The 19,111-nt window shown below is 45.1% G+C and overlaps 1 protein-coding gene across 2 annotated transcripts in view; it reads right to left on the bottom strand.

Annotated features, from left to right (window-relative positions):
- Nucleotides 1–1,758: 1,758 nt before the first annotated feature.
- The window catches only part of LOC119179993 (luciferin 4-monooxygenase), a 41,685-nt gene continuing 24,332 nt past the window's right edge, over nucleotides 1,759–19,111 (bottom strand). For both annotated transcript variants that reach the window (XM_075869284.1, XM_075869283.1), the window contains exons 2-7: nucleotides 18,647–18,849; nucleotides 16,363–16,531; nucleotides 14,332–14,607; nucleotides 11,065–11,209; nucleotides 7,413–7,685; nucleotides 1,759–1,917 (exon numbers count right to left, since the gene is read on the bottom strand). In XM_075869284.1, the coding sequence (XP_075725399.1) occupies nucleotides 1,790–1,917; nucleotides 7,413–7,685; nucleotides 11,065–11,209; nucleotides 14,332–14,556 (771 nt within the window). In that variant the 5' untranslated portion in view covers nucleotides 14,557–14,607; nucleotides 16,363–16,531; nucleotides 18,647–18,849 and the 3' untranslated portion in view covers nucleotides 1,759–1,789. The remainder of the gene's footprint in view (nucleotides 1,918–7,412; nucleotides 7,686–11,064; nucleotides 11,210–14,331; nucleotides 14,608–16,362; nucleotides 16,532–18,646; nucleotides 18,850–19,111) is intronic.

Raw genomic sequence — 19,111 nt, 5'->3', positions numbered from 1 at the left:
GAAAGGCGCATGAAACGAACGCACAAGGTACACAGAATGAGCGTGAACAACTGCCACAATTCTTGCAAATTTCTTTAAGAGCAGCGTTTTCTTTTCGTAAACGCAGCTGCGGAAGCAAGAGAACTGACCTTTGTGCCCTTTAGAATAATGCGTCTGGTAAGCGTGCGCGTAGGAGAGACCATGCGCCTCGGAGACGGCGCTCAACGAAACGCGAAAAGCGACGACTGTAGCTCCCGCGACGCGAACACGTCGCGCCATCTCGCTACTGATGACTGAAATACGCTGAAGAGGCTGAGCTCTGAAGACTGCCAAATGGTATAGGGTGTATATGAATGGCTTGCCGTTAGCAGCCATGACAACGTACGCCTTTAGTTCAACCTTACTGGGGATGATTTCATAGATTAAAAAAAAAGTACGCTTTGAGGTGCAGTGTTTAGCGCGCGCGCTAAATCGTGAGGTCAACGCATGTTGTTCAGCAGGTGTCATGGCGAAAACAAGCTCATTTGGCAATTTGTAGGCGCCTTTGAGAGGCCTGAAATAAGTAGAAAGAGGCCGAGATAGTGGAGCCATCACCGCTAAAAACACACAGGAACTTTCAAACAGCTCTAAAAATAGAAAACTGTGTCGATCTAGCGGAAAACCTATCATGACTTTCCAGAGGCGTTGATCAAGCAAATGGCAAACGCTAGATAATTTGCAGCCATCTGTGAGGCATTGTGAGACCCTTTATGGCCTCCAAGATGGCGAACGCGCGGCATGTATCTTGGAGGCTTTGCGACTCTGGCTTTAGATAAAAAAAATGTATGTTACATTTGCGCGCGCGCGCTGGTACAATCTACAGTGTGCGTGTGTGTGTATGTAACAAAACGTTATTAGGTATGCCCTTTGCAGTTGAAGGGCGCACTAAGGGCCAGATTTACCATTGCTTTTAACTCTGAAAGGTGAAGCTAAGGGTCTCCAAACTCTCTTTGTTTCGCAATACCATAATATAGCAATAATAAAATATTTGTTGCGGGGTCGTGGACAAGAGTGCCGCTCTTAAAACGCACGCACAGAGAGATGCACTATAATCAATCCATACATCGTGTCAATCATCCATAATCAATCCATACATTCAACAGCCTTTACAAACAACAATATCGCCAGCCGATCAAAAACCTCCCTGGTGACGCGCTAGAAAGAACCTTATACAATATTCCTAATAAGACACTCAAATAGAATAATTAACAGAAGGTTACGCGAAGATGCCATTTCCAATGATCGAATCACCACAAGGCACCTACGGGACACGGCCCACAGTTTTCGCATGCCGCGAATCCCTGTGAAAAGATGACCAATCGCGCCAGCCGGTTCACGCCATAGAGAGGCCCAAATCTTCTCTGTGTGGCCACCTAGCCTCGCCGCTGGGTGGCACTACCAGCGCTATTGATGATTATGATTCAACGCAAGCACAACGCAACATCTCGCTTTGCGGCTGAATCTATATGCCACCTCTCCGAGAGACACGTGTGGGCCACGAAGAGGCGGAAAATACTTAACTGGTGTTGATTGCACCCACATACTCTACGGCTCCTTGAACTTTAGAGAAATAATCACATCACTGTTTATCAGATATTCTATATATCCTTGCTCTGTATTCATCAGTTCGATAAATGTGTAATATTGTGCTGGGAGTTTGAGCAACGACTATCTGCCCGACACTATAAGCCAGCATTATGGTCTCCTTAGTAAAGAAAACACCAAGAAAATTTGAACACATTTGCTTGAACGACTGCAACTTCTTTATTTATTACAAACTTACTTTATGAGCACACTGTTCCACTATTGCTGTTCGGTTTACTTTTGCCGTTTCTGTCTTCGGCAAGGAGTCGAACAGAAAGACGCCTCCGTAAAGGTGCTTGTGGATAGCCAGTTTTCCTGCGAAGAGATATTGCAGAATTGCTCAGCCATAGCAACTATAACTAGGCCTCAGCAAATATAAACTAATAAAACGCTTCAACAATTTCTAGCTACCACGGCTTTCCCTCCAATCGCTCACTCTCGTAACTGTAACCTTCGTTGCTACTGCACGCCTTTCTCTCTGGCCGGGAAACACACACATGTTCAATATATTGGGAGGGCACAAGATTCACGCGCTTTTATATTAGAACGAAATCTTCCGAAGCATAACTTCCTGAAACTAACTAGAGGGACTCTGGCGCTACGATTGTTCCACCCCCATGGGAATGACGGGTAGTACACTAATTTGCCTAGTCTTCGTGCCTGCGAGCTTCGAACGCACTGGCGGCTATGTTTATTCTTCTGGTTTGTTTTTGTTCGAAGTAAAAGAGCAAACGTTTGTAAACTTCATGAACTTCATGACGTGAACTTCAGTGAGTTGCAACTGCTGCACATTTCCCGATGGTCGTCCCGTTACAAAGTGGCTCAGGCCACACGAAATCAAACGGAGCCGATAGAACAAATTATACAAATTTCTGTACTACTTATCATTCTCCTGCTGGCTTAAGCACTACGCCTTGCAAATAATATAGACACTAGCGTCAGAGTTCCCTCTAGTGTACATTTAAAGAATCATATATTTAACAGTATGCCCACTAATATCGCAGCTATTGAGGGCGTCCAAACTTAGTGCTTTTCGGAAAGTGAGAACGACACTCTAATCATGGTGAAATAATATTGCAAGAGAAGGTATCCTCGAAAGAACTTGGCTGTAATTTATTTACAGCCATATACAATTTATTTACGCTGAAAATTACTTACAGTGACAACTTATCTGAGGCAAATCTCCTTTGCATACCACTCGACATGCCATTATGGTTGTTTTTTTTGCGGTACTTTTTGTAAGCTGGTTCACCCGTACGTGTCTACATGTTCAGACGAAACTTGTCCTAAGTGCTTCCCTGAGCCAGCAATACACGTAACTCAACTGAGACATCGGAATACTTAGCCGGAAGTGAACAGCTTTAGAAATGGTAAATAGACACTGGTAAACGAAACCTGGAAATACTTAGTACGCGCAACCCCATCTGCCGCAATGTCGCTGGGGTAAAACAGCTCAAGATAACTAAGATACACACCAGCCCTTTTCTACCAAGCCGATTTCTAGGAATGAGATCACGAGGTAAATCAAGATTTTGCAAGGGCCCTCTTGGTAAACAACTCTATGTAAACGTACATAACTTTCGTCTCTGCGTTATAGCGGAACCATTTTTTGAAGAACCTAGATCAGCCTACAGACTAATGTAACGCCAGTGTTAATGCTAGATCAGCGCATCACTCTCAGCCCGCACCTCCATTCTGAAGAATGACACCTGATAAGAATGCACAGATATACACACAACACGCACACATTTAAAGCTGGCGCAGTTATTACTTCTTCCTATTTGATCAGCAGATGTTGACTACACCAGCGTCTCCTCACTGAACATAACGGCGCGTGGAGTGTCCCTCAGCGCCTCCTGCGGTATGGCGTTAGATGCACTGCTTGTCCGGAATCGCACACTGCGAATTGGTACGAAAATAGGCCTCTCTTCCATGCGCCTCTCAAAAATAGCTGAAACAAGATCAAGTAGCGCTGCTTTAAAGCGCACCCTTAGCACAATCTGGAGGGTGGTACTGAACGCACCGAAGCGTTCCGATATCTGCGTACCAGCAGCGGTAAATGCTCACCGTTACCATTTCAAGTACCCAGTGGCACGTGGCAGCGCTTTCTAAAGCGGTAGGCTGCGGAGTCAGGAGTCACAGATTCAAATCTCAACAGCGCATGTCGCAAATTTATTCTACCGATTTATTTTTGTTTGTGGCTTTACTTACCTACCTATCTTAGCCACCCACCTATCTACCTACCTACCTACCTACCTACATACCTACCTACGTATGTAGATACGCACATGCGCACATACATACATACGTACATACATACATACATACATACATACATACATACATACATACATACATACATACATACATACATACATACATACATACATACATACATACATACATACATACATACATACATACATACATACATGTCACAGATATATGCGTAGAAGAGAACGACATTCGAGGTGTTTTGCAGACTCCTGGTAGCGGGACAATAGGTTTAGAAAAGAAAGACGAAGATGGTCTTCGGCATACAGTTGATTTTGAAACAAGGATCATTATCATCATTAACATCAGCATCATCATCAAACAGCCTGTTTCACCGTCGCAAGCTGTTTCTAATAATTTTTGTTCTCGCTACACCACAACACTGGTGGACGTGCTGGCTTGTAACCCCGCCTGATGCTCTACACTCCCATGGGAAGCCGTTCATCTAGCCCGGACGCAATTGTAGAAACTCCCGTGCGTCGCTTCAGTCGTCGCTTGTGAGGCCTCCTCCAGAGTTCACCCCTACGCATGAGCCGCCCCCCCCCCCCCCCAAGGCACCGCTCACCTCTTCCAATGGCCACCGCCAGTCCACAACAGTTACTACGAGACATTAGTCCGCCAACCCCATCTCAGGTAACCCTTTTTTCGCCATTGGTGCCTGATCGCTTTGGCGGTGGCGCACATTAAGGTGTGGAAGGCTGGCTTGATCAATATATGAACGTGTCGCCAACATCAATCTGTGGTCTCTTGAACAAAGGCTCCCCCGTGCCTATTTCTATCTTGACGACAGTGCTCGTACTTGGTATGAGAACAGAGAAAGCAGTTTGTCAACATGGAGTCACTTTAAACAGCTGATGATTGACACACTTGCCCCTGTCGACCGGCGTGACCGCGCACAGCAATTACTCGAGCTACAGGTTCAGAAACCCAATGAAACAGTCAAAATATTTGCTGCGTACATGGCCCGTCTCTTCCGTAGAGCTGACCCGCACATGACCGGTGACAAGAAGTCGCGCTACCCCATGCGAGGCATTAAGCAGCTGTTGTTTGCCGGACTTTACGCAACCCACCAAGCACCGTGACAGACTTCATCAAAGAAGCTACGGCTATCGAACGGGCGCTTCACCTACGATGCCGACAGTACGATCGCTTGTGCAACAGCGCCCACAATCAAGTCACCACTACGACGTCGGACAATCATACATCATTACGCGATTCATAAGAGAGATTGTTCGCGAAGAGCTGCTGAAGTTGTGGACACCGGTCGCGGACACACCCACGGCGTCTGTCACTGAAGTCGTTTGCGAAGAAATACGCCAAGCGTTTTTAACAACTGATCCTGCTCACAATAAACGACCCATGAGCTTCGCAGCCGCGCTTCGCCGCCCGCCAACGGTTGCGCAGTCGTGCCATCAGCAGCCCTTCTTTGGTCACCACCACACGAACAGACACCACGACGCCCTGCCATCATGCCGCCGTACGAAGAGCCGTCTCCCGACATGACGTGGCGTTCACCACATTACGAGCCGTTGCGGCGTCCACAGCTTCGAAAAACAGGCACCCCGCGCACTGTAGACAGGCGTCCGCTTTGTTTTAACTGCGGAGGTGTGGGCCACATTTCCCGTCTTTTCTGGCACCACGTCAATACATTTCATACTTTCGGCCATCGTCTGACAATCGATGCCCCAGCGACGACTACGCACCATGCCTGGAGGACGCCGATTCTCCAGGACCCCCTTGTCTCGGTCCTATTTGACAACCACCGTGCCAACAATGACGACAGTGTGCTTGACTATCAGCCAGGTTTGGGACGTCAACCACGCTCTCCGTCCTATTCACCTTCGTCACACCACCACACTACTGCTGAGGTCAGTGGAAGGAGGTCACCCATACTGAAGGCGGTGACCTCCGAGGGTGGAGTTGCAGGCCGTCTAGGCGAAAAAAAGGCCCCTGTAACTCTTAACACAAGACGCCGTAAAGCCGACTAGTCATAACACCGACGAAACTGACGACAGATCTTACCGTTTTTGTAGATGGACAGCAAGTAACAGCCCCTGTAGACACTGGTGCCGACTTTTCTATTATTAGCGATAACTTCGCCGTATGCCTCAGGAAAGTAAAGACTACGTGGACGGAACCTCACTTGAGAATGGCAGGCGGTGAACTGTTGATGCCTGTCGGAAGGTGCACAGAAAGACTCGACATCGGTGGTTCTTTCTTCGAGTTAACGTTCGTCATCCTGACCTCATGCTGCAAGGACCTGATCATAGAAATTGACTTCTTAACAGAATATGGCGCTGTCATCAACATCCCTGACTGTTCAATCAAGGTACGCAACAGCCCTAGTTTAGTCGACTGTTCAGGCGCGATACGTAACACTTCACGTATAACTGATGATGATGTGGTCGTCCCGCCACGGTTAGGCACTCTTGTTTTGGTGGAAGGGCACAAATCGTTTGACGGTGAAGGTATTGCCGACCGAACTGGCTCGCTACTATTTAGCTATGGCATTTCAATTGCACGAGGTATCGTCCGTTTCACTGGTGGACGCACAAACTTGCTGTTGACCAGCTTTAATGTTTAGCGACGGTGCCTTCCAAAGGACACAGCTATCAGCTCGTTCGACAATATCGTAAAATTGCAAGGCAGTTTATGTTTCTCAGTATTGGACGAAGCACCTGATCAAGAACCAGAACACGTATTTGACGTTGGCCCCTCTCTGTCAAAGGACGACCGCCGGAGACTTCTTCAGCTGCCAGCCGAATTCAGAGACTGCTTTTCTTCGACATCATGAGTCGGTCGAACACTATTGACAAAACATCGAATAATCACTAAAGACATGGCGAGACCTATTCACCAGAATCCTTATCGTGTAGCTCTAAAGGAACGCGAAGTCATACAGTAACAAGTCGCGAAAATGCTCGAAGATGACGTTATTCAACCGTCACAGAGCCCCTGGGCATCCCCTGTAGTGCTTGTAAAGAAAAAAGACAGCACCCTGCGTTTTTGAGTAAACAACAGAAATATTAATCAGGTGACCAAGGAAGTTGTGTACCCACTCCCACATATCGATCACTCCCTTGACAGGCTTCGGCACGCTTGCTAATTTTCTTCCTTGAGTGGATACTGGCAGATCGAGAAAGACCCAAGACAACAGAAGAAAACCGCTTTTGTGACGCCAAATGGTTTATATGAATTTAACGTCTTGCCTTCCGGTTTGTGTTCCACTCCCACGACTTTTCAAATGCTCATGGACACCATACTTTCGGGACATACATACATACATACATACATACATACATACATACATACATACATACATACATACATACATACATACATACATACATACATACATACATGCATACATGCATACATACGAGACATGCCCATGACGACAGAAATTCGTCGAGTCTCGATATAATTTTTGTAGCTGTTTGTCAAATTTCTATGCCCATCTACTATGGTGTCGGAAAGAGACGACCAGTATTCAAAATATATAAAGAAACACTATTGGCATAAAAGCGGAACCGCACCTGAAATGGTAGCCTTAATCTGATCCGCCAAGAGCCCCGCGGCCTTGCGACACACGTACTGGTCCCGGGGCACTACCACAGCCGCTGGTGCTTCTCCGTATAAAGGGTGCGGTAGCCCCACCACTGTCACTTCGGCAATGTCTTCGGAGTGCTCCTGAAGCAGCAATTGCTCAAGCTCAGCAGGAACAACTTGGTTGTCCATGCATTTTATCATCTCTTTCAGCCTCTGGACGAAATAGGAACGCCCATCCTCGTCGTAATAACCAATGTCACCTGAAAAAAATCGAAGCAAGAGCACTATGAGTTTTTTGAGAGACAAGTTAAGCACCTCTCGCGCATTTTAGATAACTGATTAATGACCCATCTTTGTGGCACTGGTTTGCAGTCATAAACATGAATGGCCTGATTTTCCCCAGAGATCACAGGATTGCTCCTTCTCGAAACAGTGTTTTAGGTATTATGACGAACCTTTAACTCTTAATGCGCGTGGTGCAATATGCGAGAAAAGTACTAACGGTTCAAGTAAAAAATCCAACCAGCACGGCTGTCATTCGCAAGTGATGGACAGAAGCGCCGCGGTTTTGTGGTTGAAGTTAACTGATTAGAAATGGGCTGCTGATTTAAAAAAAAACTAATTTATCCTCCATTGGAGCAAAAAAAAAACACAGGCCAGGATCACACGATCGAATGACTGTTCAGCTGCACGGAGATGCTTTCTGTGCTTTAGACAGTATTTGTATGTTTACTGTGCCTCCGGGATGACTCATTGCTCTCTCATAGTTGAGTATGATGTACTTGAAATCGTCAAACACTTTTCATAAACACACGGCATTCTCTTACTATAGAGAAATCGGCGAACACTCCGACATGTGTGGCACTCTTATGACATAGTATAGTGACGCGAGGACTGAGAGTCAAGGTACCACTTTGCAAAGGAAATATGGATCGATATAATGGGCCACTAAACAGCTAAATTAATTTTCGCGCAATAATAAAGTACATTTAGAAAATCCCGCAAACAGCACTATTACCGCATCATGGCACTTGGTAAGCTAGAAAACAAGGGAGCCTTCATGTGCGCGCGTCTCCGTGTTTTAGGGTGGTGTCAGCCTTTTACCGGACACTTGCCGCCACCCGCTAAAGCACCATGTTGCCAGTCCCGGTTTCTATGCCTACTATCGCCATGTTGCTTCTTGCAGCCAGGCGTTTCTGCTCCGCCGCACTGCACCAGCTGCATATTGGCGCGGGTGTGCAAGCTGCGGTATGAGCTACGTTTGGCTACACCGTAGACGTAGCTTACGCTACGACACCACTCTTGCACTAAGCGCACCTACAAGGACTTTGAAGTGTAAATGCAAGGGTGCTGCATGCTGCAATACAAAACCACCTGAAGACTGTCCCGCTTCCCGACTTGCTCTAGCCAAGGGAAACGCTGGATTACACATATGAAGTGAGACTGCTTGGAGCCAACTACTTCTCCCTGTCTTTGTGAGGTGAACACCCGTTGTATTGCGAGAGGGTTGAGTATATAACCGCACATCTCTTGAAAGGGCTGACTTAGCCATGCGAGAAAAAGCAAAATGAGCAAAGTGAACACGACAACGTGCACAGTATATAAATGAATCAGGCTTCGTTCGGCTACGCCGGGCTATGCAAGTGAAAGCTGGTTGAGTATGCTTGTTTATCCTCGTAGTCGAAGCACGGTCGACCAATAGAATGATATGACTAGTCGAATGTGTGGTCCTGCATGCATTCCATATCTGCGCTTTATCGGTTTCCGAAACCGTCACCGCATTCGTTGTTGAAAACGCCAGGCCCGTGAACCACCTACAAACGCTCGCGTTCACGTCTTACTTTGCTGGCAGGTGTTCGGGTTCCTGCAATTTCTCCTAGGTCACTGAGGAAGGGCATTTGTAGAGGCAGGCAGACGAGCCGACGACCGCGTTCTCTGTAGACTCTTGTAGTCTTGCTCATTTGCAACACAACTAAATTTTGTGCGACTTGCCATGAGGTATTCGTTCTTCCCTTCAATCATACGCACAACCACACCAAAACTCGCTCACATAGAATGTGACAGATTAATGTTTGCATCCGTCCGTCCTTCTGTCTGTCTGTCGGTCCTGAATGGTGCAGCATATGTGCACTAAGCAAGTTAGTTGTTGGCCCATAACTCAAATATGCACTATGTTCTGCATCGTAATTTTTGTCGTTCTTTTGTTTCATAACGAGCCACATAGATGATTTGATGTCGTAAACTGAGTTTTTATTTAGTGCTTGTAGAGAAAATGAGTATGGACTCCCTATGCGTCGTCGGGGCCGCGTGTGAATTTTCGTTTTCTTGGTGTATCTCAGGCCCACTGCGAGGACACGAGCCTTTGGCAGTGGAGGCTGGACGGTTTGAAGAAATTAGGGTCATACGCCGTTTAGATGCTGTTAGCAATAAACTATGACGTGAAAAAACTTGGTTTTCCTGTTGTTGCAGTCCTTTGTTTTTCTTTTAGCCTAATATACAGGCTTTTGTGGGGGGAGGGTTGGTGTAATATGATTGAGTGCCCTACTATTTTCGGGAAATGCTTACGGCTGGTAAGGTTTTTAAGCAGTCTATTGTACAGACTCATTTGCAGGAACTATGTTTGCTGCATGAAATTATATTGCAGACAAAATCAATATTTCAGGTATGATAAACAGGCTAGCGAAGTTATGCGGTTTACAAAGAACAACGCGAGCTACCCAGTTGTTTCATCTGCCTTCCCTATCGCTATGGGTACCATCATATAAACAGCACGGTTTCGAGCTTTGCATCAGGAGGACTTTGAGATGTCTGCAGTGCTAAAGTGAACTTGCTTCAGGAATGCCGCGCAGACATTGAAGTAGGTTCACATTGGCATCGAGGTTCTCCCGTACGCAAATAAAGGCTCCCTAAATATTCTCACACCGCCAATGCGCTGGGTCTAACAGGTGGGAAAAACGGCCTGTTTTAACAGTATTTTAAACAAACTTGAGCCACGAACATGTCTTTCCTCTTCTACAAAACAGCGGCTAACATTAGAATACAATCCTTTATCCTTCAGAACTTGCTATATAGGGAAAAAAACCTACCCCCGTCTTGTTGAAACCCACGCTGCCTTTAATGTAAATGAGCGACCACTGAGAACCAACATGTCGGCCCGTGAAGTATCGCGGCCGGTTTAGCCAGAGTAAGCAACCATGTTCGAAGTTGTCACCACCCTAAAACACGGAGGCGCGCGCACATGAAGGCTCCCTACAGAAAACGCGCAAAAAAAAAATGCGGGTGGAGTCTCGAATTTCGGTCTCGCACCGAACACCACAATGTCATAGACTTCTAAGGAGTTTATATTGGTTCCTACGCAGATTCTGATAGCTAAAAATGAAGTACGTAGCCATCTGTGGGTGTCAATCACCTGGCACAAGAAATTTCAGCCAACTTTGTCACGCCAGTGTCACGAAAATGCGAAAAATGCATTCTGAAATTTCTGATGTCACACACGGAGCTTTTTTCCGCTGATAACGAACTTTTGATAGTGACATATATTCATCAATTGCAGTTTATCACTATTAACAGTTCATAAATCTATACCAAGTTATTGCTTATGTTTACTGTCTCTTTAATGTGCCTGAAACTGCCACTCACCTGATCGGCACCAGCCATTTCCTTCAAAGAATTCCGCTGTCTCTTTTGGTCGCTTGTAATAGCCACGCATCACTGTCGGTATACGGAAGCAGATTTCGCCTGGCTCACTTGGACCCAGCTTGACTCTACTCACAGGGTCCACTACCTGCGTGTGCCAGGGGTTTTCTTCTAATCTGGGCGCTGTTATTTATGAATATTTCCCGATAGTGGAGATGCCTGCAAGTTGGTTATCACCGTCACTTTCAGAAATATACCTCAAATAGAAACTGATGTTCCCAAACTGTCGAAAAAAAATGTTTTCTTGGTCAAAATTTGTTCATTAAAAATTGTATCCGTTACAAACCACACACAATCAGGCCTATACAACGGCAGATAACTGTTAACAGGAAGCTTTAAAATGAAACGTTATATTGTCGAGCTGAGTTATCATCTGGAAAACATTGGTGTTACTCATAATCGAAAGACATAACTCCGAAACACTGAAACTAAGACGACGTGAAAAAAACATTGCATTGTTGTCTACGCCAATAATCATTCCATAATATACTGAATTGAACTATACGAAAAATCATTGTTTATATATCACGTGGTCGTTCATTCAGCATATCCACTACCTAGAAGTGCCTCATCCGAAAGATCTACTAAGTTGTCGTCTGACAAGAATTATTCGACGGTGTTCATGGCTCGGTCAGCGGCGAGGGTTATTGGCTTCTCCTCAAACGCTACAAGGTCAGTGAACTTCTCATACGGAGTCTCGCTCTTGACCTCCACCAGAAAGTACCCAATGGCCATCTTCGTGGCCTTGTAGCTATTTCCGATTGTCTCAGTGAGGTGCCTGGGTGCAAGGAGTGGTGATATGTTTCGAGCATTCTTGTCAGGATACGCACAATGACTAATGTGGTACTTGGAGACTGAGTCATGTTTATTTTTCTTTGTGGGGGGGATGTGTACTTGCATCTGTACGCCACTTCTTTGTGGGGCGATTCGTGGGTAATTAGTTTGATTCCACGAAAAAGGTTGTTCGTTCGGCAACCGCGCCTACAACGTGACAGAACATGTGAGCAGGTCTGCACAAAGCCTGCAGCACGCCATTACTATAACCAAATCTGACTTAAAACGTCAAAAGATATCACTTGCCACCAGGAAACAAGGAAATAAATGGAAGAGAAGACAATACAGAAAAAGGTATAATTGAAAGGAGAAAGAAAAATAGATATTTAGAGAAAGATCGAAAAAGACGCCAAGCCGGTGCTAAAGGGGTACCTTGCATTTGCCAGGAGGCCTTAGAAATCCAATCACCCAGAGTAAGTCACACTACCCCCACATTTACTTTCCCCAGATATGGCAATGCCATGCACGGCTAAGAGTGAAAAAAAAGTTGATTCCCCCCTTCCCCCCCCGCCCATAGGCTCAGGTCCGTGGTAACACCACTCACAAAACACCTGCTTGAGCAGACACCCCTGCGGGCGCCTTGCACAACGAGTGCGAGGAAGGAAGCAGGAAAAGAACTTTATTTTGGTCCTGTGGAAAGACTAGTGTAATCCCACTTTTTTTTTTCTTCAGATGCGACGCAGTAGAAAGACTTTGTCTTTCTGTTTCGACGTGAAAACGGCCCGCTACGAGATGAAGCGCGTTCCGAAAGTCTCAATAAAGTTTATTCATTCATCCATCCATCCATCCATCCATGCAGGAGTACCTTGTTTTGCTCAAGCAAGAAAAAGTGACAGTTTCAACGCAAGGGCGATGCAATGAATGCGACATCAAAAACTTGGAATGAAACATTGAGAACGGCAAGCACATTGAAACGTGCAGCGTTCTGCTCACGCACAAAAAATACACGAAAACAATACACACAGGATGACAGCTAACTAACAATGTTTACAGATTGGCAATCAACGTGCCGTTTAAACAAAAACAATGCACAAAATGTTATCATCGGTAGAGATATGAGTGCAAACTAACTACTGTCCCAGTTACTTCGTTTTGTTTAGCACGCTCTTTTCGACAACCCGGCCTGTCCAGCGAGCGAAGTGATCTTTGTCCGTTCGGCAACTGAACGCAATCATTCGATCAAAGCCAAAGGCGCGCGATTCTCCCCAACCACAGGATAAGTGCGCGGATAAAGCCCCCCTCCCTCCGCGGAGCAAAGCATGCGTGGGAAATGAGCATGCATCGGCGCATAGCAACGAGCTAGAAGCAGATCTTTGCGCTGAACTACACTGAGCGCACTCATCACGCTGTCTCGCTCGTAATGCTCAGAATGCACTATTTCCCAGTGGTAGATATAAATAGATTGTCGTTCAAAAGATCTCTTTGGTGGCTCAGTGGCTAACGCCGCGCGTTCACAAACGTAGGTTCGGTGTCTCGATTCCGCGCATCAAAGCCTTTATCAGGATTATTTTCCTTTCTTGTGTTTTCATATATACAGATACCTATACATACATGGGTAGTGACGGCGATTCCGGTGGCAAAACCCAGCCGAGAGTCTCCACATAACTGCATGCAATAGGAACTTCGGGGCTACTTAAGCTTTAATTTAACAGTTGACAGCTATATCCTGTCCTTAGTGCACACTCCAAATACTAAATGAATAAAATATTTGCGAGCTAGTTATGCACCGGCTACGTCGAATTTAGAGAATAGGAGCAGGGACGCGTGTGCCTTTTGTAGTGGGTGACTGGCTTTAAACATGGAAGTCATTATGCTACTCGCATGTTCTGGTGCCCGATGGACATCTGGTCACGTGTGTTTGTAAAGCATGAAGGTTACTATCACTGCATTTCCAAGCAGAGGCAATTATCTTCATCGTATTCGCAAACAAACGTGTGGCTGTGTGGTAGAACACCCGCTGGACACGCAAACAACCCGAGTTTGATTTCCAACTCGGAGCCGGAATTACTAAACAGTATTAATTTCGATTGTATCTATCAACTTTCGGTCACGAAGAAGATATTTTTTCGCTCACAACCAACATTGCCGACGCCGGAATTTCTGCAAAATGTGCTCTTTACACAAGAGCGTTAAAAATCATCTAACTTGTGTGCCCCACAATCTTTTTGACATACACCAATTCTACGACAAACAAAATGCAGCTGGGCTAGGTACGTTCCCAACAAAAAGAAAATATTTCGAGATATTCTTTCCTTTAGAGTTGGTGGTGGTTCCTTTCATAAATACACAAAAATACGAAAATAGTGCTCGTGAACCAAGTTTCAAAACTGCAAAATTCTATTCGTTCCAACTCGTAGTGAACAGTTATACAAATACCTTGATTTCAACCATGGCCCCTGGAAATCCCATGCCAATTCCTACCGCCTCGTGCAGAGAAGTTGAACAGACGATGCCACCGCTCTCCGTCATAGTGTACATGATGACCAAGCTGTCGAGATTCTCGAATGCCTTGAAGGCCGCATCATACGTTGTTTGTGAAAGTACACCACCGGCCACGCCGATGCGACGAATGCTCCTGATCTGCTTTCCGTCACGGAGCATCTCTTCTGCTAAAGTCTGAAGTCACGTCGGAAATGAGAACATAGACGTAATCTGCATGGAAGAGTGAGCAATGACGGTAAGGCGGCACAAAGACTTTCTTCAAAGGGTGATGAAATGTTTACCACTAACACCACCGTAGAGGTGATGACCATTAAGGTGATCAGTAAGGTTCTTACAGATGAGCGATATACAAAAGCAAGCAAAGCCATATCGACTCATGGAATTTTTCATCATCTATCGCGTGAATACGTATTTCATATTAGAGTGTAGAGACGTCGTAATCTCGTCTCCTTTATCTAGCGAACGTTTTCTTTCGACAACGGCCTAATACATTTGTACCATATTGAAATGGCTGAAGATAGTATAATAGAAATTGTACAAAGCATTAGGTAAAGTAATAAAATTTGTTGGACATTAATGTCCCAAAATTGCGATATGATTATGAGAGACACTGGAAATGTCGGCCACCTCTGCTTAGTGATGTGCGAAGAGTGCAATTTAGAACTGAAGTGAATAGTCATTAAGCCGAATCGATTACAAATACTTATCGAATACTACTTCAACTAATTTGGAATAGTACGGCAAATTGTTTCCAGATATATGCCTGAAATACTATACCACCTCATTTCGAACGAATATTCAGAAATTTTAACATAATAAAAGCGCTGTTGCATCTAACCAGCAAAAAATACCGCATTCATGTAAATCGATGCAAGTTTATACACAGGGTATACGGACTACAGCCTTCAAAAAATAGTCTAATCGTAGTATGTGTCTTAGTTCTCGGAATTGGTTGTCAATTATACCGCAATGTTCGTAAAACGTTAACTATGGTTGCAGTCCTGGCTATGCATTCTTATAAACAGTACATATGTATTTGTATCATACACCCGTCACGTTGAGATAACAGCAATCGTATTGACTGATTGATAAGTAGGATTTATATGTTCGAAAACCACTTCATGCTTATGAGAGACGCCGTAGTGAAAGGCTCCGGAAATTTCTACCACCTGGGGCTCTTTAACGGGCACCCATAGGAGCACACGGGCCCACAAGAATTCGCCTCCATCGAAAATGTAGTCGCCGCAGTCAAGATTCGATCCCTCGACCTATAACGGCAATTGCAGTAAAGCGCCATCCACTAAAGCTTTTTTTATAGCAGCATCCAGGGCCGCCATACTTGCTTGCACAAGCAAGGCATATAAGCGTACCACTTCTCATTGTCGCTTACATCGTTATTGTGGTTATTTTAAACCACAACCTGACCTGATTCACACAATTATTGTAAGACGTTGCCTATGTAGACATAGCCTTTGAAAATTTCGTGACCACTACGAGGAACGCATATGTCATTGACCACTTCTTTATAAGAGGTGTCAATTTAAATTACCTAGTTCTTTAGTGTACAGGGACCCCTCATCACTCCATTAACGGACGGTCGCAGAAACAACTGTACTTCAGCTCCTGGTGCTCACATTTCACAGTGACCCATCGACACATGGACGCGACAGATACGTCAGAGATGCATACGTATTCGTTATGTGTGCACACGTAACCACCAACACGGGCTAATGAAACATTTTAGTCTACTTTACTTCATGCTGGTAGTGCGTGTATTTAACGTCCTCATATCGGCAGGCATCGCCTAACGTCGATTTGCAAGGTGCGTGAGATATGCGAAACTTTTTTCTTGCAATTGTCAAGCCATAATTGAGCGTCTTTTTTTTTCTCGTCTTCTGAGCCATGTATATGCCTTCGCATGTCTGGAATAAAGAATCATACTGAAATACTTAACGAATAACTTACATTATGTTCATCAGCAAGTTCAGTGATTTCTTGAAGGCTGAGGCCTGGCTGCGCAAGGACGCAGACCGATTCATCGAGGACAGCCATCAATCCGAGCAGCAGTCAAGACAGGTGGCCGATAGGAGCTGAAGCGAGCACAGTATCCGTTTCATCTGATGACATACAAGGCCTGAAAAAGAAGGTTTGTCACGTTTGCCCGTCGCACTTGTTTGTCCTAGCCGAATATGTACGAGAGAAAATGATTCGAGCTTGACAATCAGCAGACTCGATGCGCAGCCACATGTCAGATATTGTTCCTCAATACGCTTATGTTGTTTAAATAAATTTCAAAAAATATAGTACACATATCTTCTAACAATCGCTTATGCGGAACAGGCTCACACGGTCTGCTGATCGAGCTGCCTCCGCCGCTGGTAACGTGCTTTTGGAAATCATTATTGCGTTACTCCTCAACTGCTCGTTCTAATAAAAATTTTCCATTAAAGAGCGCCCACTTTTATTTCTTATTTAGAATCTGACTGCCTAAAATGCAGCTAGTCAATGTTGAAAAATATTTTCACCACATGCTCAGTGCATATATATGACTAAAAGTTATTTCTGGACAATGCAGAGAAAACCAGCGAACTGCTGCAAATGAAATTTTAAAACCTTATCATCCAAATAGTTACAGACGCCACATCTTTTTTCACTTCTGTAGGCTAAGAACCCTTGGGGTATTTCACTCGAGGAGCTTCGGGGCTACGTGGACAATTTCCAAAGGGTAGTAACGCAAGGCGGCTTAACTGGCGGCCACTTGCCGCGTTTTTGTCCTAGCAGTCTTTATGATCACCGGAGCAATTGCTCAATTCACCTCAATTTGATGATGATTACAGTACGGATAAATATCCGTACTGTAATCATCATCAAAAAAAGAAGATGACAAAAATGAATAGCGTTTCTTTCGTATTCATGTGCCTGCTATGCATGGGTCACCGCCACTGCACGCCGTTTTTTCATACGAAAATCACGCTCATGCCAAACGGTAAAAAGAAATCCTCGCTAAAACGCTGCCATCTGGAAGATGACACGCAATGTGAGTCGTATGTGCGCGCTCTCCGCCTGAAAACTAGAAAGGAGTACTTATTCCGCTTGGACAAGTTCTATTTGTCCAAAAACGTTTGGTGACAGTTGAGGCAGGACGAGCTCTGTTTGTCCGAAGCAGTTAAGGGGTTAACTGCCCTACAGAAGAAATGACGTAAGTAGCTTCAACTCTGCGCGAAACGCTCTCGGCGAACATAGAAAAGAGATGGACCATCGCTTCAACTTTAGCACAACCAGGGTCATCGACACGTAAGGTGGCCGCACGAACAGGCAATTCTTATTACTGATGTTCACGTTCCTATGACATCCGTATTTGGATGTGGGTTTGCTGTTTGTATCCTTAGTATAGCTCAGGGTAATCCACAAGAGGATAAAAAATTGCAAATATAACATTATTGCAGCGACACGTTTCAATGCTTGAAATGTAACAGGAACGCGTTCATTTCCAAATAAAAGAACCTGCTCAATGAGTTCAGTTCAACATTACGAAGAAATTAGAAACGAGCTTTTGTTCCTATTTTGGAAGAACGTGAACATCGCTGTAGATCTCATGGCATTTTCTGGCTGTTTCAGAGATAAGAGTAATCTTGAACGTGTCTCCCTTAGAAGAAACTATTTGAAGGTCTACTTCTCTACTGACGAAAGTATGGGGAAAGTGCAGTAATAGCTTCTGCTGGAATGTCGTAAGTCTAGGTGACAACAAGACAAACCTTGGTCGCAGCTTATGTGATTTTTTTTCACAAAGGTGCAAGCCAACCAATTGCAGCAACGAAACGAGATGACCAACAAAAACAATCGCCTGAAGCTTCCAAGACATTCATAATGACTGTATTCTTTCTTGCAATATCGACTGCAGTGTTGTTGTCGTGCATACGCTAGCTCATGTGCGCCAAGCGTCTTATCAAGGAAAGCGCCAAGCGCAAGCACATGAAGTGCACTGTATTGGGGTTATACGATGAAGCATGCTCATTCGCCCTCTTTATTGTCGTCAGTTTGCGTGTCTAAAAAAAAACTAAGCTCATCCGCCATGCGCACTGTACAGTTCACGCCATTTTTGACGTTATTCTCTCTGCCACACTGCATTCTCCAAGAGTGTACTAGCATTGCTTCTCGGTTCTTTACCATTTGCGAAACTTTATGCGGTCACACAAATGTAACGGCGATACAAGCTTATCGTTCGACATTCACTCATAAGACTACGTACTTCGATATGCAGAAGTTGGCAACGAAGCTATGGTGAGTGAGCTCGACGCCCTTCGGAAGTCCCATGGTTCCCGACGTGTCGACAACAACGAAGACGGCTTCTCGCGGATCTCCGACAGGGCACTCTCTGAAGGCGGACTGGTCCAGGTGCTTGAATGATGCGGCATCCACGAAACCAGACACAGGACCCATTGCTAACTGACCCTGCACAAGATTGTGTTCTTGTAGAACATACAAACAGTACTAAGTAATAGGGTATGGCGCTTTAGGCGGGCATTTTCGAATCAAGATTTGCAGTTAACTTCTATCCCTCAAGGGAATTAGCTGAATTTTGCCGCTGCATCTTACGGGTCTTTACATACGGAGCAGAAACGTGGCGGAAATTTAGATAGATACTCGAGGAATAACGCCCCAAAACCACTATATGATTATGAGAGACGCCGTAGGGGTGGCGTTTGGAAATATC

This window comes from Rhipicephalus microplus, chromosome 7 (assembly GCF_043290135.1).
Source record: "Rhipicephalus microplus isolate Deutch F79 chromosome 7, USDA_Rmic, whole genome shotgun sequence".
Classification (NCBI taxonomy): Eukaryota; Metazoa; Arthropoda; class Arachnida; order Ixodida; family Ixodidae; genus Rhipicephalus; species Rhipicephalus microplus.
Note: the sequence above shows the minus strand (reverse complement) of the source record. Positions and strands in the feature narration are given on the sequence as shown.